We start from the raw sequence: 22,896 nt of genomic DNA, 5'->3' as shown, positions 1-22,896 counted from the left end.
AAAAAAAAACACTGCTTTGCTGAAATCCTAGCTCATGATTTTATAAACTCAGCAATGAAAAGCAATTTTAAAAAAAATCGAAATTTTACCCAAATAATTACAGAAACCATTGGGAAGGATTCTTGTCTGTACTAAGGATATCTGTGTCATTATTATTATTACGACTGTTGTACGACTTGTTCCCAATAGTTTAATTTTAATTACCTTAACATTACTTTTTAAGGTTATGCGTTTCAAAAGTTCCACTCATTTTATGAAACAGTTTACGAAAATAGTGTTTTGTATCATATTTCTTTAAAAAAAAAAAAACGACAACCTTCTCCAACTACTTTCTGCTCTACTTCTCGAATACACCCTCTGTATATCCCCTAATGTGTGTGTGTACAGTATATTATGCAAACAATACCATTATGTTCATAAATGATAAATAATAATACCAATATGCTTTGCATGAAATTAATTATTGCTACAAATTGTGGTCGTTACATAAAGTAAACCTAAAAGGAGCAGAGGTACTCCTAGGGGTACATGCATCATCACTAAAGGGTTTAAAAAAATAAATAAAAAAATGACATTGCTGCTTTTAATCTAATTGGGAAGATTCCTGGTGGTATTAAGTAAGCCAATCAAAAGACTTTCTGAGATAAAATACTGCTGGGCTAGTTGACTGAACTAATATCTCTTCAACCCAATCTAATTTTTGGTTCCTTTAATAGTCAGTGTAACATTTCAGTCAGTATGTGGCTAATTTATGTCTATTATAACCACATGAACAGGTATTCATATCTTCTGATGCTTGAGAAAACAAGCAGCTGAGTCCTAGGAATGAAGCCCTTGGACAAAAAGCAGAAATACACATATGTGAAACTAAGCATTGCAAAGCATATACAGTGCCCCCTACAAACCATACACGTGTATTGCAGGTTTTATGACCATATTGGGACTGTGGTAATGGTGAAATCATTACAGATAATAATTTCCTCCAATCACCATCCATAAATATTTCCTAAAAAAAGTAACATGTAATATCTAGGCATGCAAGTGCTGCTTACTTTTGGGCTTGCAGGTGCAGGAGATAGAGAGTCAATGTCATGAACTTTTTCTATGGATTGTACACCTAAATTAAAATTCTGGAAAAAGGGGTAAAATAATGTTAGAATACATGCAAATACTTCTTATAATTATTAAAGATATTCTAATATTTAAACGTCTACTTGCTAATGTAAATTGCACTTTGTCTTCTTGTTTTCGCCACTAGTATTATCATTTTTAGGCCTCATGCACATTGGATGTTAAAAAAAAAAATGGCAGCAGCTGTAGCTGTAGAATACGTTTTTCAGCGTTTTTATAGGAGCGTTTTTCAGCTTATTTTTTAGCAAGACTATACACCGACAAAAGCTTATGGCTCAAAAACGCTCATAAACGCTGAATAGCTGCATTTTTCCATGTTTTTATCAGAGTTAGAGCCTTTTTACAGCTGAAAAACTCCTTCAAATCCAGTAGTTCTGGGGGTTTTTTCCAGCCAGAAAACGCACCTGCCAAAAACCGCCGATAACACCCTATTGGAGCATGGGCAAATAGGATCACATGCTGGGGAGTTTACTGGCTGCAGACAAAAATGCCTAAAGCCAAAAACAGCAGCTGTAAAAAATGTTGCGTGTGCATGAGGCCTTAATGTATGGAACCTGCTTTTATTATAGTACTGTAAATCCCTGATGTATCTGAACATTACTGATTGTTTAACACTATGCTTCATTGCTTATTAACCACTAGCCAACCTGCCGCCGTCATTATACTGAGGCAAGTTGGCTCTCCTGGGCAAATCGCAGCAGCTGTACATTGGCTCTTTAAATAGACTTGACAGGTGCGCGTGCACGACAGCCGCGTGATGTAGGAGCTGATGCATGTGCCCGGCCACCACGATCGAGAGAGAGAGAGAGAGAGAGAGAGAGAGAGAGAGAGAGAGAGAGAGAGAGAGAGAGAGAGAGAGAGAGAGAGATGAATGAGAATGGAGGGATCTGTCAATGTAAACAGGGAGAGGAGAGACATTTGCTGTTTCTAGAGATTAGAAACTGTAAGTAGAGACATCACTGTCAGTACACTGCCCCCACAGTTAGAATCACTCCCTAGGACACACTTAACCCCTTGAGCGACCCCTAGCGTTAACCCCTTCCCTGCCAGTGACATTTATACAGTAATCAGTGGCTATTTTTTAGCTCTAATTGCTGTATAAATGTCAATGGTCTTAAAAAAGTGTCCTTCCTTTAATCCTCTGCTCCCCAGAAGCATATACTGACCTTCCTTTTGCTCTCACTACCGGTCTGCTCAGCTGTAGGGAGCAGGAGAAAATGCCTTGTGTAAGCTAAAAGGGACTCAAATTTTAGCTTATACAGTGCTATGGACTATCCTCATGTGCTACTGCTGGTGACTGAGGATTTCATGGAGGGTCGTTGTGTACCTATAGCTTTCAATGACTGCAACATATGTGGCATACAAAAATCAAATGTTTGATTTGCAAAAACAATGCATGGTACCAACAGACAGAGCTCAAGAGAGCTAGACTGGCTCTTCCAGTTAAAAGATATATTAAAAACGATATCTGAAATTAGAAAGACTTCAAAGAAAATCTAGTTGTTATATAAACAGGCAACTCTGTATCACAGTTTGCTATTTACCATGTGTCCATGTTCACCGTTAGATTTAAGAACATCTTTTTTGCCCTCGCTAGGTTCCGAGTCCTGCAATAAAAGAAATGGATGTAAACAAAGTGATAGAAAACAAGTTGGAGAAATATGTTTTAACGTCTTCAACAATGTTCTCTAAACTGGCCCACTAGCTCCGGTGTAACATTATTATTGAAAATATTTTTCCTGGCTTTCTAGTCATGTCGTCCAGTAGCTTTTACTGCGATCCTTTAATTACGACCATCCTATATATGCAAAATAGCATATTATATCATTCATAAGGGTGGTTTCTTGATGGCCATTTGCTATTGAAGAAAATTAAAAAACATTCTAATGTGGTACAATGTATGGTAAGCTTAACACAGCACAATCTTACATAGATACTACACTGAATCCTAAAGAACCCTGGGTACAAATACCTTATTCAAATGTATTCCTCAATAGCCAAAAAGGATATAAATTTCCCTTTATGTTCATCAAATGCCCTAAAAAATCTGGATATTACCAAGTAAAATATCATCACTATGCTGCACTATGCACCCAGCAGGGCCACCCACTATAGGCAGCCTACAGAAACTGCACAGATCTAAAATACAAAAAGCACACAAAGATTTAGGGGCTCTGGGCTTCAGCAAAATGGCAGCCTCCAGTAAGAAAAAACAGGAACACTGCTGGAGGCAATTTAAGGCACACATTTTGCAATTGCCAGTTTCACGTATGTGGAATGTATGTTTGTTGCTAAAGAACACTACTTTTATAAAATGTTATGGGTAAAGTTTCACTTTTCACTTTAAACTCATAGTTCAGCTTTAAACCATTTAGCCACACCAACAATGAGTGTAACTAGTAGAAAACTAACAAGGCAATTCTAAATTCTACAGTCTTATTCTATTAAACTACTAACAAAAACTGTCTATTTGAACATACAATGTATTTTATTAGGAAAACTAAAATAGCCAAAAATGTAACATACTAGTAACTATAGGTAAGGTCAATAAAAAACAAAGCTAATGGTATAAGGATGAGGATTTTTCCTACATCTCGCTCATCTTGTTCTTGAATACAATCTCTGGCACTAGAACCCAGCTCTCCAGCCATGGAAGGTGCAGAGTTATTAGATGCATTTCCATCCTTAGGCTCTTTGTCAGAGGAACCAGGTACAGGCTCTTCTTTCTGTGCAGACATTTCAGCTGGAGAAGAACAGTATTGTGCCAGCTCACACTCTCCAGCCTGGAAAGTCTCATCAATGCCCACACTGGAGTCTTGGCCAGCTTGTGATGAAAGAGCAGCGGAAACGGAGGATGGATGCACATTCCCACTCCCCATCAATCTCCTCTAGAGAAATTGACAATAAATTCTCTATGTTATAACACTACTACACAAGTGCTCAGCAAGAGAAGGGGGATAACAAAGCACTCAAAATAAAAAATAAAAACAAACAGACACATTTAAGCACAACCAGAAAATATTTAAAAAAAGTTGAATTCAGCTTGACAGAATTTGACAGCTCACATCAAACAACTGGCATTTTGATATATGAATGCAAAATATGATTACCGGTAGATAATGAATAAATACATTTGCGACAATATTCAAAGTTTGGAATTCATCTCTGATATCCTGCTGCTCCTCATAAATCACTTATTTTACAACTGTTTATATACTACTTATTGGAATATGGTGATGATAACCAGTTTATTGCATTCATATAGATACCGTTTTTCTACAAGCTCTAATATATCTAAAATTGGCGAAAAATAAAAAGCCAATTTGTGCTGCTAGTCTAATCAACATGGACCTTTATAAATAGACTACTGGGAAAGTCAGGTGAGAGTTTACAAAGAAGTGATGGTCAAAGTAAGGATCACACACATGCGGGAGGTCCATGTCATTACTACTGAGTGGTATCATGCCCAATGGAACCTCTTTCTGGCTCTCCTCTTCATCCTCGGATTTTTCAAGGTTCTGCAGCTCTGGATCTGTGCCCTCTTCTGTGCAGCTCGCTGCAGCAGATTCCTCTTTCTGTTCACTCTCCTGGGTGATACACACAAACAAATCCCCCCTTTTCTAGACATGCTCATTGTACAAACCAGCTGATTGCTTAATCTGTCAACTAATCTAAATTCAAGTAAAACAAAGAGGTTCACTCCCAAATAAAATGCGTCTAACATCCTGCATAGTGGTTACTGCCTACATCTAAACTTTAGGCAAACAGCTAAATACACAGATGAAAAATAAAAATAAAAATAAAAAAGAGCTTTAGCGGAGCACATTGGAACCCTCCCCACCTCCGGTGCCACAATTGGCACCTTTCAGGGGGGAGTGGGGTGCAGATACCTGTATAGTACAGGTATTTGCACCCACTTCCGGCATAGATATCCGCAGAATCTGCGGGTATTTACGCCACTTCCTGCGGGTCGCCCGCTGTCTGCTGGGAAACACACGGATCCCAGAGACAGCGGGGACCATCCTTATTGCGCAGCGCGGCTCGTGCATGCACAGTAGGGAACCGGGAAGTGAAGCCGCAAGGCTTCACTTCCTGATTCCCATACCCAAGATGGTGGCGGCAGCACCTGAGAGCCAATCAAGAGATCGGCTTCGAGTGCCGACATCGCGGGCGCTCTGGGCGGGTAAGTGTCCTTATTTTAAAAGTCAGCAGCTGCAGTATTTGTAGCTGCTGACTTTTAAAAACAAAAAACGGCGGAACTCCCGCTTTAACCTGCCAAAGTAGAGTACAGGCATACTCCACTTTTAAGTACACAAAGGGGTTTATTTACTAAAGCTGGAAAGTGCAAAACCAGGCTCACTGCATAGAAACCAATGAGCTTCCAGGTTTTATTACCAAAGCTTAATTGAAAAATCTGGGCTTAGAAGCAGAAGTGAGCCTGATTTTGCACTTTTCATCCTTAGTAAATAAACCCTATTGCGTACTTAAAGCAGTGTTTCAGCTGTAAAAAATGTTTTTTAAAGTCAGCAGCTAAAAAAAAAGTAGCTGCTGACTTTTAATAAAGGAGACTTACCTTTCCAGGGCGCCTGCGATGTCGGCTGCCGAGGCCGACATGTCCCTCAGCTCTCGGGTCCCAGCACTGCCATTCGTACTTGCGGCTTCACTGCCCGTTTCCTACTGTGCATGCGCGAGTCGCGCAGCGCTTTGTGAATGGGACACACAGTTCCCAGAACACGTTCGCCCCATTACCCAGAAGAACGAAGATCACTGAGGAGCAGGAAGAAGGCAGATTAGGAAGACTGCCTAGCAACAGGGATTTCAGACCAGGTAAAAAAAAAAAAAATTTCAAATGTTTTTTTTTTTTTTTTTTTAAATAATATTAATGCCCTTTTTTTTTCAGGGTGGCCCTCCACTTTAAAAGTGGGGTATGCCTGTAGTAATTCTATCTATCCGGTCCACAGATTTACACAGCCCTGCGTGGCAGGGAGGGACACAATCTTTCTTTGCTGCACCTATGTTACCCTTACAGGTCATGTCTCCCATCCAGCCTGTGACTGGACAGTGAAAGGACATGCAGCACACAGATGAGCTCATTTGTCTGCAACTCCGCTGTCTCCTCCTATCACTATGTGCCATAGCTGCACATGGACACTGCAGTGACTCCTTGTGACTCCTCTCCCAGGCAGATCTCTGCTGTACAGGGACTAATGTTTAAATTCAGGTAATTCTATTCCTTGCTTCATCAGGTGAGAGGCTTCAGCACTGAAGCACTTATATCATTTGTATTAACTTATTGTTGCCATAAACGAAGGAGGTGCTAAGAGAAGTCACAAGCCTCTCTGTACTAGCATGTAGCAATCTGCTCTTGTTCTGGAGTAGTAGATGTGCAGTCCTAATGGTAGCCCTGGATTTAATTATTGTAGTAGTAATAATAATAATAATAATAATAATAATAATAATCATTATGTAACACAGATGATTGCTCATGTAGGCCTAGAACAGAAGAATAATAATTACAGCCTCATATTCAGCCATTTTATTCTTTGGTTGGTGTGATATTTAAATAACTGAAAATGGTGTCTTTGTTCCAGGAAGGCATGCAACATTTAAGTAGAATGCAGTGCTTCTATATGTGTATGCTAGCAACATACAGTATATTACAGGAATGACAATGCAGACATAATAAAAATGAACGATACTCGGTGAAAAGAACACTAATCTATGTGTGAGAGTTTATTTAGTATTAACACTGGTGTTTGCAATACTAAGGGGTTGATTTACTAAAACTGGAGAGAGATATTGGCTACCATGCACATATGCACCAGATTTTGTGCGCACCAATTTTAGTAAATAGACCTCCAAGCGTCATAAGAAAATCTGCATGGGGGTTGATTTAGTAAAACTGGAGCGTGCAAAATCTGGTGCAGCTCTGCATAGGAGCCAATAACCTTCCAGGTTTTATTATCAATGCTTAATTGAACAAGCTGAAGTTAGAAGCTGATTGGCTACCATGCAGAGCTGCACCAGTTTTAGTAAATCAACCCCATTGCCTTTATGAGGCATCTACTTTACTGATATGACCCAAGTCATTATATTATGTCACAAAACCTGGCAATATAATAAACCAGTGGCGGCTGGTGCTAAAAACTATTTGGGGGGTACAAACCCCTCCAGGTCTGAACTCAACAGAGGACGCTGGGCTGTCATGGCTCCCCTGATACCCGGAGGGTTCTGTGTTAATCCAAAGTGGGAGGATTTGGGCGCCATGCTCTGCGCCCCGAGGACAACCAAAAAACAGACTAAATTAGAGCCTCAGGCTCTAATCACATGTTTGTTTAAAAATTGATGGACCTCATAGAAATACATTAGTCTGGCCCCTCAGCACAGTGCAACGAGTGCACACACATAGAACAATTCATTTTTAAATAAATCATAATATGACTAACATTTTTTTTAATTTTAAGATGTTAAGTATGATGTTAGTCATATTATCATTTATTTAAAAATAAATCGTTCTACGATTAGCTTTTTTATAGGCAAACTAACTTTGGGAATTTCGGGCACCCCTGCACCCCTTATGGCCTCTGCCGACATAAACCCCTACAATACAAAAAAAACAAATGTTCCTACCTCATATTCAAAGCCACCTCCCAGAGATCCAATGTCCATATGCAGGTTTTTAAGAAGGCGAGCGGATCCCCGTGGGCTCTGCAGGAGAAGAAAATAATGTTAATGCAATTGTCAGTACCATGATAGTTAGGGTTGCCACCTTTTCTTCAAATCAAACCCAAAAACTTTAGTGGCACACTGCAATTTTTTTTTGTACAGTATATACTATAGATATATTTTGCTATTAAATAATATTTCTAATCATATGAAGTTAATAACAAGAGTCCTCCTTTACATCAGAGTCCACAGAGTTCCCCTTTTACATCTGAACTTGCAGAGTTTCCTTTCACTGTAAGGGGGGACTCTGCAGACTCTGATGTAAGGGAGAACTCTGGGGACTCTAACATAAGGGATACTCTGGGGACCCTGATCTAAGGGGGAACACTAAGTACTCTGGTGCATGGTGAGGACTCTGATGTAAGGGGGAACACAGTGGCCTCTAGTGTAAAGGGGAACTCTGATGTAAGGGGTGCTCTGAGAAACCTGATTTACCTTAGTGTACTCACTCAGAGGCAGGAGAGAGAAGAGGGAGAGGGGGGAGACTTCAGTCACAGACAGAGATGGCTGGTGAGCTCACTCACCCCTTGGCAGTCAGCACCTCTCATCCAGATGTATCTGAGGCTGCTAGACTTCAATTTTCTAGCCCCAGACACAGGGGCAGATTGTGGGCAGACACAGAGAGGTAGGGGCAGGAGGAAGAGGAGCAGATTGAGCCCTCTCTCCTCTCCCGTCTGTGTGTTTGGGGGGGTTGTTAGTGCCGCCTTTGGGCAGTGTGAAAGATTGTAACAGACCCTCTTAGTTTAGACAACTGCAGCCAGCAAAACTGCTGGGAAGCCATAGTCTAAATAACGTGTCCGGGTTTCAGGCAGTCTGAAACCCGGACGCATGATTCCAAACCCGAACTGTCCAGGCGAATCCTGGACAGGTGGCAACCCTAATGACACTAGACAACTGTTTCCTCTCATCCCTCTGAAAAATTTGCATTAACTGTCCCCTTCAAATCCCACAACTACATTTCAATATTGTTGTTTCATCAGGCCTAGACAATCATTTTTTTTTTAATCAGTGACACGGCCATGGCCAAAACTCTGAAGTTTTATATAAAATATCTCATTACAAATGACAAGTATTTTACCCAGCTTGCTTTCCACCTAAGCAGCATAAGCTACCTTAACCCATTTTATAAAACAGCCTTTCTTTACCCTAGTGTTCCAGGTGGTACCTACCTACAATTTAGCAAACCAACCTGTGATATTCTGCAATGTGTGTGAAAGCCTGTTTACCATAATTTGTTCTGGCCTGCAGCCTCTGAAGTAGTTTGCACCCTTGGTAAATTAGACAAAAAACTTTTACCACTCTTCTCACACTGAATGACCCACGGCTACCACACAGCTCCCAGTTGGTAGATGCTGAACAGCTCTTAGTAAAACGCCGCTATTTTTAGCAGCGTTTTACCGCCGGATTTGCGGCGCATTTCAGCCGCTAGCAGGCGCTTTTACCCCCGCTAGCGGCCGCGAAAGGGTTAAAACCGCCGGCAATACACCGCTCCTTCACCGCTCCAAAGAAGCTGCTGGCAGGACTTTTTTCTGACGTCCTGCCAGCGCACCGCAGTAGTGTGAAAGCCCTTGGGGCTTTCACACTACACACAATGGCGCAGCTTCTTTAGGGCGTTTTGCAGGCGCTATTTTTAACGCTATAGGGCCTGCAAAACGCCCTGGTGTGAAAGGGGTCTTAGATATACATTTTAGCTTTCACAAAAGAAGAAACTCAAATTAGCAGTCCCAGACTGAGATGGCAGTAGGGACAGTGTATAAAAGAATAGCTGATCGCTTAAACATTAATGTTAAATAGTTAATTAGTAAGGTTGAATAAAGACACCAGTCCATCCAGTTTAACCTGAGTGAGTGTCTACAATTGTCCCTATCCCTGTACATTGCATACTCACATTGGTCCCTACCCTCAAGGAGCCCACAATCCAAGGTCCCCATTCATATACTAGGGCCAATTTTGTACAGAAGCCAATTAACCTACCAGCATGTCTTTGGATTGTGAGAGGAAACCGGAGTACCCGGAGGAAACCCACACAGGCACAGGGAGAACATGCAAACTCTTTTAATAAAAGAATATCTGATGACCTTAAAATGAAGGTCCTGTCCCTGTCCCCCAACTGTCTTCTTGTCACCTTCTTTTTTTTTTTGTACACACATCTAATGGAAACTACAAGTAGCTTTTTCAATACACAATATACAGACATGGCATTACCATTAAGAAACCCACTAAGAAAAATACACGAATTTACCAAAAGTATTGGGACACCTGCCTTTACATGCACATCAACTTTAATGGCATCCCAATCTTAGTCTGTAGTGTTCAATATTGAGTTGGCCCTCCCTTTGCAGCTATAACAGCTTCAACTCTTCTGAGAAGGCTGGCCACAGGGTTTAGGAATGTGTCTATGGGAATGTTTGACCATTCTTCCAGAAGTGCATTTGTTTAGTCAGGCAATGATGAGGACAAGAAGGAATGGTCCAAATAATTATGGTGTGGGGTTGTTTTTCAGGGGTTGGGCTTGGCCCCTTAGTTTCAGTGATGGGAACTCTTAAGGCATCAGCATACTAAGACATTTTGGATGATTTCATGCTCCCATATTAGTGGGAACAGTTTGGGGATGGCCCCATCCTGTTCCAACATGACTACTCACCAGTGCACAAAGCAAGGTCCATAAAGACATGGATGAGTGAGTTTGCGTGGAGGAACTTGACAGCGTCCCGACCTCAACCTGACAGAATGCCTTTGGGATGAATTAGAGACTGCGAGCCAGGCCTTCTCTCCAACATCACTGCCCGACCTCACAAATGCGCTTCTGGAAGAATGGTCTAACATTCCATTAGACACACTCCTAAACCTTCTAGGACAGCCTTCCCAGAAGAGTTTAAGCCGTTTTAGCTACAAAGGGTGGGCCAACTCAATACTGAACCCTACAGACTAAGACTAGGATGTCATTAAATTTCATGTGCGTGTAAAGGCAGGTGTCCCAATACTTTTGGTAACATAGTGTATCATGGCTAACATGTATTCATGTAGATAGGAAGTGGCTGCAAACCGGCTGCTGGAAACCAGGAGTATTTAGAAACAACAAAAGATTAAAAAATGTGAAAATAGCATTTTATTGGGGGGGGGGGGGGGAAGGCAATCTGTTTTTACATTGATTGTTGATTTACTTTCAGCACTGGATTTAGCTGATACATAATTAGGAAGCAGTATGTTTAGAGGAGAAAGTATAATATATTTTAAGTGAGCACATTTTTTAAGTTGTAAAAAAAAAGTCATATTTTATGCGACTTTCACATATTGTACATGTACTATTTTATCTTAAATGTCACCTATGCCACCAGAATTCAGCTCCTTGGTACTACCCCCACTGTGCTCAGAGGTTCCTCTCACCAACCTTCCACCTAGCGATATGGAGGTCAGTGTGAAAAAACACTGATCACTGCAGGGGACTAAGGAATACAGATGTAGAAACTCCTATCATCAAATCAAAAGGGAATTTTCTTCTGCTTAGAACAGTGTACAGTTAGCCCTTGTACACACGGTCGGACATTCCGACGGAAAAATGTCCAATCGGACCGTGTTGTCGGATAATCGGAGCGTGTGTGGACTCCATCGGACTGTTTCCGTCGGAATATCCAGCAGACAAAGTGTTAAAGCTAGGCTGTAAAATTTTCCGACAACATGATCCGATCTGACTTTGTCCGATTGTGTGTAGAGAATTCCGATCGGACAAAGTGCCACACATGCTCAGATCAAATTCCTAGACCAAAGCTATTGGCTACTAGCCTGAACGTAGTCCCGTCGTAACGAGATAACGTCATCACGTTACCTACGATCGGATTTTCCGACAACTTTGTCTGACCGTGTGTATGCAACACAAGTGTCGGACAAAATCCGACGGATTTTGTTGTCGGAATGTCCGACCGTGTGTACAAGGGCTTAGAAGAAATATCCTTGGAAACTAAAAGGGCTGTTATATATGAGCAAAACATTGAAAATGTCCAAACAAAATAAAAATTTAATTCAAAAGAATGGGAAAAATAGCGGTCTAGATATATCGAAAACATTAGATGGCCAGATGCATATTGAGTTACAAAAAAATAAATAAAAAATTTATACAAAAATATCTTAAAAATAAAGAGAAAAGAAAATGGTCCTGGATAAGCTATATTCTTAGGAAACCGGCAAATAAATTGATGTTTTAGCATTTGAATGGAGACAAAGGAAGAAAGTACAGAGAAACAATAGTCTACCTACCTAAAGGCTATTGCCGCGTACACACGAGCGGACTGTATGGCGTACTTAGTCCGTCATACAATCCGACGGACAGTCTGTCATACTTTCGAATGAACGGACTTGACCACACACGGATGCACAAACAGTCCGTCGAAAGCTTGCGCGATGACGTGTACAGCACGTACGACGGGACTAGAAATAGGAAGTCCAATACACAGCAAAACACCCTTCCGCCGTGTAAATCCTTTCTGGGCATGCACCATTCTTAGTCCGTCGAACTAGCCTACTGACGAGCGGATTGTCCGCTGAAACCAAAGTACGACGGACAGAGTTTCGAAAAATCCGAAATACTTAGTACGCCAGACTGCACGCTGAAAAAGTCCGCTGAAGCCCACACACGAGCGGACTGTCCGCTGAAATGTGTTTCGACGGACTAAGTACGCCATACAGTCCGCCCGTGTGTACGCGGCATATGTTCTACCCATCAGTGGAAAAGAAGATGATGCTATACAGAAATCCATATTTGTTTCTCTCTATTGTACCTAATGCTTAAGTCGGCCACAGATGGTTTGAATCCCTACTAAACTGGCTGAGATTCAAACCATTTATGGGCAGGCCGATTGTACCCAAGTCGATCCATCGATCGACTTGGGCACAACCAGCAAGTTGGATTTTTACATGCGATTATTTCCAGTGGCTAGAGTCACTAGCAATAATCCTGGCAGACACAGCTGCCTGCGACCCCCCCTACTGGGAGGACACAATAGCTACGCTGACTGTGTTGATGGGCAAATGGACCGATTTTCAACCTGTGGTTGCAGAAAAGAAAAATCACCTCATCTGTCCCCTGCCCTAGACTGCATTTCAGAGCAATGATCATTATATTTACAGCATTGCTTTACTTAGAAGTCAAGACAAATGACTACTCAGGGTTTCTCTGCAGTGCAAGTAACCAAGCAATTTCCCTGGCGAGCCGGTCAACATTTTCTATGCACCACTGTGGCCTTGATTTCTCCATTTCTGATCAAATAATTTTACAGTGATGGTTGATGAAACCATAAGGTTTCACTAATATAGTGAGGGGGAAAAAAGTATTTGATCCCCTGCTGATTTTGTACCTTTAACCACTGACAAAGAAATGATCAGTCTATCATTTTAATGGTAGGTTTATTTTAACAGTGAGAGATAGAATAACAACAACAAAAATATCCAGAAAACGCATTTCAAAAAAGTTATAAATCGATTTGCATTTTACTGAGAGAAATAAGTATTTAACCCCTTTGCAAAACACGACTTAGTACTTGGTGACAAAACCTTTGTTGGCAATCAGACGTTTCTTGTAGTTGGCCACCAGGTTGGCACACATCTCAGGAGGGATTTTGTCCCACTCTTTGCAGATCCTCTCCAAGTCATTAAGGTTTCGAGGCTGACGTTTGGTAACTCATTATTCACTCCCTTTGTATCTCTCGCCTTGACTATTGTAACATGCTGCTGCCAGACTCATCCACCTTACCAACCATTCAGTGTCCGCTACTCCTCTCTGCCAATCCCTCCACTGGCTTCCCAGTGCCCAATGAATAAAATTCAAAACAATAACAATATCATACAAAGCCATTCACCACTCTGCCCCGAGCTACATCACGATCTTATCTCCAAATATCACTCAAACCATCCCCTCCGCTTCTCCCAAGACCTTCTGCTCTCTAGTTCCCTTGTCTCCTCCTCCCATGCTTATCTCCAGGACTTCTACTGAGCCTCTCCTATCCTCTGGAACTCACTACCTCAATCTGCCTGGTTATCTCCTACTTTGTCCACTTTTAGGCGATCCCTGAAAACTCATCTCTTCAGAGAGGCCTATACTGGCTCCAGCTAACAACCAAATCTACTCCCCTCATCAGTTCATCCCTCACAGTCCCTACCTTTTGTTTCACCAGCCCCTGCTCTAACCCTCTTGTTTTGAATTGTACTGTTGGTGTAGTGTTTTCCTACATTGTAAAGTGAAGCGCAAACTGTTGGCGCTATATAAATCCTGTATAATAATAATAAAAATAAAAACAACTTGAACCTTCAGCTCCCTCCACATATTTTCTATGGGATTAAGGTCTGGCTAGGCCACTACAGGACCTTAATGTGCTTTTTTCTTGAGCCACTCTTTTGTTGCCTTGGCTATGTGTTTTGGGTCATTGCCATGCTGGAATACCCATCCACGACCCATTTTCAATGCCCTGGCTGAGGAAAGGAGGTTGACATCCAAGATTTGACAGCAGATAGCCCCTGTCCATCGTCCCTTTAATGCGACGAAGTTGTCCTGTCCCCTTAGCAGAAAAATACCCCCAAAGCATAATGTTTCCACCTCCATGTTCGGTGGGGATGGTGTTCTTGGGGTCATAAATTCCACCTCCTCCAAACACGGCGCGTTGAGTTGATGCCAAAGAGCTTGATTTTTTTCTAATCTGACCACAACACTTTCACTCAGTTCTCCTCTGAATCAATCAACTGCTCATTAGAAAACTTCAGACGGGTCTATACATGTGCTTTGTGGAGCAGGGGGACCTTGCAAATGCTGCAGAATTTCAGTCCTTTACGGCATGGTGTGCTACCAATTGTTTTCTTGGTGACTATGGTCCCAGCAGCCTTGAGATCATTGACCAGATTCTCCCGTGTAGTTCATCAAAACTCCACAAGGTGAGATCTTGCATGGAGCCCCAGACCGAGGGAGATTGACAGTTATTTTTTGTTTCTTCCATTTGCAAATAATCGCACCAACTGTTGTCACCCTGTCACCAAGCTAATTGGCGATGGTCTTGTAGCCCATTCCGGCCTTGTGTTAGTTTACAATCTTGTCTCCAACATCCCTGGACAGATCTTTGGTCTTGGTCATGGTGGAGAGATTGGAATATGATTGAATGATTGCTTCTGTGGACAGATGTCTTTTATACAGGTAACAAGCTGAGATTATGAGCAGTTCCTTTAAGAGAGATATACAAGACATCTGTATAGAAAACACCTGGGAGCCAGACATCTTGCTGATTGATATGGGATCAAATACTTATTTCAATCATTAAAATGCAAATCACTTTATAACTTTTTTGAAATGTGTTTTTCTGGCTTTTTTGGTTGTTGATCTGTCTCTAACTGTTAAAATAAACCTACCATTAAAATTATAGAGAGTGATCATTTCTTTGCCAGTGGGCAAATGTACAAAATCAGCAGGGGATCAAATACTTGTTTCCTGTATGTAATAAGCAAAAAATAAATAAAAAAAATCAGCAGCAATCACTTCACCTAGCCAGTAAAGAGAATCTAATCATACACAGTTTCTAACATTTAGGTTAAAAACTATAGTCTTTGTTGAATACACTTGTATATACGGCATATGAGAGGCTGCACGGTCATTGCAGGTAGTTCTATAAATTACTGTCTGCAGCAGTCTCCTAGTACAGGATGTAAGCTAAATTTCGTTTTTGGCTTGCTCTTTAATCAGAGGTGCAGTGATCACACCTTGTTCTGATTGATCATGGTTTCACAGGCTATGAGTTTGATTTTTTTTCCCTGCCTCTAGGAGAAGCTTCCAAAGCTTAGGGCATGAAATTCAAATGAATGGCCTGAATATTTACCATGCCCTGGCCAATCCTTTGGGAGGTATGCCCAGAAGGTGGTCAAGGAAGCAGTAAATAGCTTAAAACCCTGGCAAACTTTTCCCCGTCAGGGATGGATCTGTGGGCTTCAGGGGCTGCTTGCTCCTGAAGCACCCTAAACTGAATGCTGTATTTCTCTGCCAAGTAACGGAGTCTGAGGAGGTGGCTGCTCTAGAGACCCTGACTTACTCCCTGAAATAGTGTAACCAAAAAGGTCCCCAGCTATGAGACATTAACTATTCTGGAGTTGCCTCACAGTCCCCAGCTACAGGACTTTACCTATTCTGAAGTATACAGTTTCATGGTTCCCAGCTGTGAGAACTACACTGTGCTACCCTTACCAAGAGAAGAGTGTACTCTGATAACTGTTCTTAAGTGTTTTGGAGTATCCTATGCCCCCTTTTCTCCTCGTTTAAATTTCTTCAGCAAAAAAACTAAAAGACATCCCCTAGACTGTTTAATGGAGCTGGAGTGAATGGACTATCGCTTGTGTAACTGGCAGTCACTGTACTACAGAGAGACAATCCAGAAAATTCTCAGCAGAGCACCTAGTATTTATAATTAATTAGAGTATCAATTAACAAATAGTTTACCTGGAGGGAGCCACATCCTCCTTAAAGTTACAGAAAAACACAAGAATCTCAGACTTGGCCTAGTGCCCCAGTGTGTGTCTACCCCACCATTTTCTCTATTAATATATTACCATGGCTCCTGCTTACCTGATCTTCATTTTCTTGGTCACCATTTTCATCTTCCTCTGCCAAACTAGGTAACATAGGATTTTTACAACGGCTTACCTGTAAAATCCTTTTCTTTGAAGTACATCATGGGACACAGAGCCATAGTAGTTACTATGTGGGTTATAGGTCGTCTTTAGGTGATGGACACTGGCACGCCCTAAGACAAAAAGTACACTCCCTATATGACCCCTCCCACTACTGTGAGTACCTCCGTTTTGTAGCAAAGTAATACACGTGTATACCAAGAAGGGAGGGACCTCCGTGTCCAGTGATGTACTTCAAAGAAAATGATATTACAGGTAAGCCGTTATAAAAATTATATTTTTTTTTATCATACATCACAGGACACAGAGCCATATAGTTACTATGTGGGATGTCCCATAGCAATGCCAACTGAAGGGAGGGAGACACAACAAAAGTAGGGCACTAAGAGACTAGAGGACTTATACTGCAGCCTGCACCCAAAAGCGATATTCTCATGACCTTTTACATCTACTTGCTAGAATCTGGTAAATGTATGGACTGAAGACCAAGTTGCAGCCTTGCAGAGCTCAGCCATGGAGGCTTGCACTGCCCAAGAAGTACTAACAGCCCTGGTGGAGTGTGCTTTAATATGAAAAGGAGGAATTTTCCTTTTTAAACCATAAGCTTGAACAATCACTTGACAAATCCATTTAGAAATAGTAGATTTAGACGCTGCCTGTACTCTTTATGGACCGTCTGGCAATACAAACAAAACATCTCTTTTACGGATCTGAGCGGTCACTTTCAAATAGACCTTGACCGTTCTTACCACATCAAGAGAATGTAGTGACTTTACTTCTACAAAATGAGGTTCTGGAAAAAATGAAGGCAGAACAATATCCTGGTTTAAATGTAAACCTGACACTACCTTCGGTAGGAAATTAGGATGAGGCCGCAATACAACCTTATCCTCATGAATAATCAAATATGGCTCTTTACAAGAAAGAGCAGCCAACTCTGATACTCTTCTTGCAGAAGATATGGCAACCAAGAAAATTATTTTCCTCATCAAGAGGACACAGGGAATATCTCAAATAGGCTAAAAAAAGGCTGTTTTTGTAAAGCCAACAGGACTAAATTTAAGTCCCAAGGGTTCAGGGGTGACCTAAATGGGGGATTAATTCACGTTACCCCCTGAATAAAGTTACAAACCAGAGAGTGTGAAGCAAGTGGTCGTTGAAAATACCAATAAGGCCGACACCTATCCCTTGATAGTACTGCCAACCCCTGGATTCACACCAGGAGACATATGCCTTCCAGACTCTATAGTGTATGACTCTGGAAGCCGGCTTCCTAGCATTAACCAAAGTAGAAACTACTGAAGGTAACAGCCCACTGTCCTTTAGAATGTGGGTCTCAATAGCCAAACCGTTAAATTTAGCATTTGTAAGGTAGAATGGAACAGAATTCCAAAGTCTGGACATCCAGGCCTCCAGGGCCAAGCGTACTGCCCGAATCTCTAGAATATTGATGGGCAAGGTCATCTCTGATTTGGACCATTTCCCTTGGACAGACGCTTCTTGCAGGACTACTCCCCAGCCCAGAAGGCTGGCATCTGTTGTTACCACCTTCCATGTAACTGGTAGAAAGGATTTTCCTTTTTGAAGATTCTTGGATATCAACCACCAATTGAGGCTCTGACGTACATTGGGGGATAAGCGCATTGGGAAGTCCAGAGCTTTGACCTTCTTGTTCCAAGTTGACAGGATACTGTTTTGCAGCAGTCTTGAATAAAACTACGCATGAGGAATGGTCTCGAAAGCAGCCACTATCTTTCCCAACAATTTCATGCAAAGTCGAATAGAAGGATTCTTCTTTGTTTTGACCAACTGAATCAGTTCCTTTATGGAACTGATCCTTTCCTGGGGCAAAAACACCCTCTTCTGAGCTGTATCTATGATCAGCCCCAAGTACAACAATCTCCTTGATGGTTTTAAGGAGGATTTTTCTAGGTTGAGAATCCAACCTAGGTATTCCAGGTAGCTGACTGTGGTGACCAAAGTTTAGCTTAAGCAGGCCACCGATTGATCTATCAAGAGTAGATTGTCCAAGTAGGCTAGTACCATTATACCTTGAGCCCTTAGTCTGGCTAAAGAAGGAGCCAGGACCTTTGTAAACACTCTAGGTGCAGCAGCTAGACTGAAAGGGAGAGCTAAAAACTGGAAATGAAGATTGTCTACCTCGAAGCGTAGAAATTTTTGGTGAGCGGGGAAAAATCGGCACATGGAGATAAGCATCCTTGATGTCGATTGACGCCAGCAGTTCTCCCTCTTGTAGGATGGAGACTACTGATTGGATTAACTCCAAGTGAAAAGAACGGATATTCAAAAACCGGTTAGGATCTTTGAGCTCTAAAATGGGTCTGACATCCCCATTTGGTTTTGGAACCGTGAACAGGTTTCACTAAAACCCCAAACCTTGCTCTTACAATGGGATTACCGATATCCCTCTTTGAGACAAAAGATGCTCTAAAGCTAGAAAGAGAGACTTCTTTTTCACTGGATCTCTGGGAACATTTGATCTGAGAAATTGAGGAGACAGGAACTCTCTGAACTCTAGTTTGTAACCTAGAGAAGTTGAGGAAGCCACCCATCTGTCTTGACATTGTTCCTGCCAGATCTTTGAAAACTGTAGAAGCTTTCCCCCCACTCGAGCGAGCGGGGGCGCCCCTTCATAAGGAGGCTTTAGTATTCTGTTTTGTGGGTTTCTTCCCCCAGGTCCTTTTTTAGCCCTGGGACTGACCCTGAGGGTTACCTCTAGAACCTGGACGGTGGAGGCTATAGTGACTGCCTGAAGGCTGATGCCCCTGGCACTGGAGAAGAAGCACGTTTAAAAGAAAAATGCTTAAACTTCTTAACCAGTAAAAGGGAACTTTTCCCATTAGAAACTCTTTGGATATACTTATCCAGATCGTCTCCAAACAACCGTTCACCATAAAAAGGGAAACTGGCCAAGAGCTTTTTGCATGGCGCTTCAGCTGACCAATTTTTCAACCATAGGATTCTACGCACATGTACCAGCCCTAGCAAGAGCCGTGAGGCCTGGAGAATAGAATCTTTCATAGCATCTACTGTAAAACACAACGCTTCTGATATCCCCGCCAAATCCTGGGCCTGCTGATCAGGAATAACTTTAGGTACCTCTATAAACTGGTCCTTTGAGGACTGAGATACACCGATTGCTGCCAGCGCAAGTTGAACGACTGAACGTGTGAGCAAAATATAGTTTTTTAAAAAGGAACTCCACCTTCTTCTCCGTTGTATCCTTTAGCATATGAGCATTGTCTACTGGACAAGTCAGGTTTTTATTTACAGAGGATATAGCAGCGTCAATTGCTGGAATTCCCCACTTCTTATAAAACTCTTCCTCCATAGGATAAAGTATTGAAAACTTTTTCGGAGGAAAAAACTGTTTATCTGGGTGCTTCCACTCAGAATGCATTAGCCTCCTTAGTCGTGAATGGATAGGAAACAAATTAACAGATTGGGGAGGCTTTAGTGAACCTAAACCAGAAGTAGGCTCATCGACTGACTGCGTTATTGGCAGTAAAAATGTGGAGCGGACCAACAATCTTTCCTGCGAACCTGACACTTCCGTATCAGTTTCTTCGGAAGAGCAGACTTCAGCCTCTTCCTGGTCCTTTGAAAGGAATTCGCCATCTCTCGCTCCTTGTTCCCCAGCAAGAGGGTTCTGAGCGAAGGACAGGGACCTGCTGCACTTAGTCCCACTCTGGGATGCAATTAAAGCATCAATTTTTTGCTCCAAACTTAAAAACGGTAATGATAATATTAGTAATATACACAGGGGCTGCAGTGTTAAGAGCAGCTGCAACACTTGCCCCTCCTGATGGCTCACTCCGACCAGCCATATTACTCTCGGGGGAGGATGCCATCTTTTTTGATATGGTTCTAGGCTTCTGTGTGACTGTAGAAGTCTTTCTATAGCCCTTTTTGAGGCGTTTTTACCCCTCCTTACGCTCATAGCCCAATGCACAAAGCAGACGTACCAGAAGGAACGCATCCACTGCTTGAGCAATAGTCCAGCTCTGTCACTGCTTTTAATGCTCAGCCTGATGCAGTAGTAAATGTGTCAAAAGGAATGCCTGTGTCACCAAACCTCTTATATGCCCTCCGTCGCCTAGAGCCCTTCCCCTCTTTTTTAAAAAGAACTCGTTCCCACGCGAGCGTGGGCTCCTGATCCAACGGGATCCACAGGGAGGAAGGAGGAATGGTGAGGGGGGGGGGTCTGGAACACGCTGAGCTTCGCGCCGTTCGGGACATTTTTTTTTTTTTTTTTTTTTTTTTTAATTCTTGTGGTGCTCTTTCCCCGAAAAGAGGGGGAAAAAACAGCACAGGGGGGCGACTGGAGGGGAGCGGGAACCCCCCCAGACTTACCAGAGGTCTGCTGCTTGGCCGGAGGAAGAAGAAACTGCTGCTTCCTAGACACAACGTGGGCTTTCTGAGAAGCGTGAGCCCCCAGTGGTGACACATAGGCATGACAACACTTACTAAATTTAAAGAAGGAGTCCACCTAAAAAAAAAAAAAATTATTAAAAGCCAGCAGCTACAAATACTGCAATTGCTTGGCTCTCGGCTGCTGCCATCGCCATTCTCATTGAGGGAATCAGGAAGTGAAGCATTGCGGCTTCACTTCCCGGTTCCCTAGTGTGCATGCGTGAGTCGCGCTGCGTGTAGCAAGTGGTCCCCGCTATCTCCTGGGACCTGTGTGTTTCCCAGGAGACAGCGGGGGCCTGCGGGAAGGGGCGTGACTCGCGCAGGAGTCTATTCCCAGATGTGGGTGCAAATACCTGTATTATACAGGTATCTGCACCCCCTCCCCCCTGAAAGGTGCCAATTGTGGCACCGGAGAGGGGAGGAATCAAATGAGCGGAAGTTCCCCTTTTCGGTGGAACTCCGCTTTAACCACTTCAATACCTTAGGGTGTCAAATGACGTCCTTGAGTTTGTGAGGGGATATCTGAATGATGTCTGTAGCTACAGGCATCACTCAGATATCATTCTTTCCAGCCGGCGATTCTGTGCACGATAAGAACAATCATAGCGGCAGTTCCGCCGCTTGATAGTTCTTCTAGGCGACGGGAGGGGATCTGGTGCTGATGGCACAGGAGAGCCCGGAGAAAGAATCACCCGCCTCCGGATGACGACGATAGAGATTTTCATGACAACGATAGAGATTTTCAGTGACCACATGGTCACCAGTCATCTCTATGGCCGTCGGAGGCCCAGGCAGAAGTAAACAAAGCCGCGATTGCGGCGGTCAGCATGAGATCGGTGAATTTTTCTTCACGATCTCATGCTTTCCAGCCTGGACGAGAGAAGTGGGGTCTAATTGACCCCGGCATCTCTCCATAAAGAGGACCTGTCACAATAGATTCCTATTACAATTTTTTTTTTTTATATATTTTTGTAAATAACAAAGTGTGAAAATAAAGTAAAATATATATATATTTTTTTTAAACGCCCCTGTACCCTGTAGCTCGCCTTCAGAAGCAAATGCATATGCAAGTCCCGCCCACATATGTAAACACTGTTCAAACCACACATGTGAGGAATCACCTCGTGCGTTAGAGCGTGCGCAACAATTCTAGCACTAGACCTCCTCTGTAACTCTAAACCGGTAACCTGAAAAATTTTCAAAGCGTCACCTATGGAGATTTTTAAGTACTGAAATTTGGCGTCATTCCATGAGTGTGCGCAATTTTAAAGCGTGACATGTTAGGTATCTATTTACTTGGTGTAACATCATCTTTCACATTATACAAAAAATTGGGCTAACTTTACTGTTTTGTTATTTTTTAATTCATGAAAAAAAGGCGTTTGAAAAATTATTGCGCAAATACCGTGCAAGATAAAAAGTTGTAATGACCGCCGCAGGGTTTTCTGTGGTAAACCAACAGACCCAATCTTCACCCTTCATGGTGGGTTCCGTTAAACCTTCAGAAGCTGGGGATCCTCGAGGAAACCCACAATCCTGGACCTGTAATAGCACCACTGCCAGTGAAAGCCTTATGGCCTTAATACCAAAAAGCACTGGATACCAGGATCCAGCTCTCTAAAAAAAAGTCTACTATCCAAAGACCTGGTTTCTTCAGATGCAAGGCCCGGGTACCATTCAATTCGGGCAAAAAAGACATTTTGAATGGATCAGGCTGCATGGCTAGCCCCAGCAAGGATTGCTCCAGTGGAGCTCAGCACAGTACATCTTCACTCGTGACCAACACCTTAGACACTGGCAAAAAAACTGAGGTACTCTCAGTAGTGGGTGGGGTTATATAGGGAGTGCACTTTTTGTCTTAGGGCGTGCCAGTGTCCATCACCTAAAGGTGGCCTATAACCCACATAGTAACTACTATGGCTTTGTGTCCCATGATGTACAGTTACTGAA

General features: G+C 42.4%; 1 protein-coding gene across 2 annotated transcripts in view; it reads right to left on the bottom strand.

Annotated features, from left to right (window-relative positions):
* Nucleotides 1–22,896, bottom strand: part of CEP164 (centrosomal protein 164) — a 128,805-nt gene that overhangs the window by 75,558 nt on the left and 30,351 nt on the right. Inside the window, exons 7-11 of one of the 2 annotated variants that reach the window (XM_077456854.1) lie at nucleotides 7,762–7,839; nucleotides 4,608–4,718; nucleotides 3,723–4,019; nucleotides 2,676–2,738; nucleotides 1,053–1,130 (exon numbers count right to left, since the gene is read on the bottom strand). In XM_077456854.1, coding sequence (XP_077312980.1) covers nucleotides 1,053–1,130; nucleotides 2,676–2,738; nucleotides 3,723–4,019; nucleotides 4,608–4,718; nucleotides 7,762–7,839 — 627 coding nt within the window. The remainder of the gene's footprint in view (nucleotides 1–1,052; nucleotides 1,131–2,675; nucleotides 2,739–3,722; nucleotides 4,020–4,607; nucleotides 4,719–7,761; nucleotides 7,840–22,896) is intronic. The other variant, XM_077456855.1, reaches the window with a different exon arrangement.

The sequence above is a fragment of the Lithobates pipiens genome, unplaced genomic scaffold (genome assembly GCF_037356315.1).
Source record: "Lithobates pipiens isolate NorthernLeopardFrog02 unplaced genomic scaffold, aLitPip1_a1.2 Scaffold_27, whole genome shotgun sequence".
In the NCBI taxonomy this organism is placed as follows: Eukaryota; Metazoa; Chordata; class Amphibia; order Anura; family Ranidae; genus Lithobates; species Lithobates pipiens.
The sequence above is the reverse complement of the archived record's forward strand: the minus strand, read 5'-3'. Positions and strand labels throughout refer to the sequence as shown.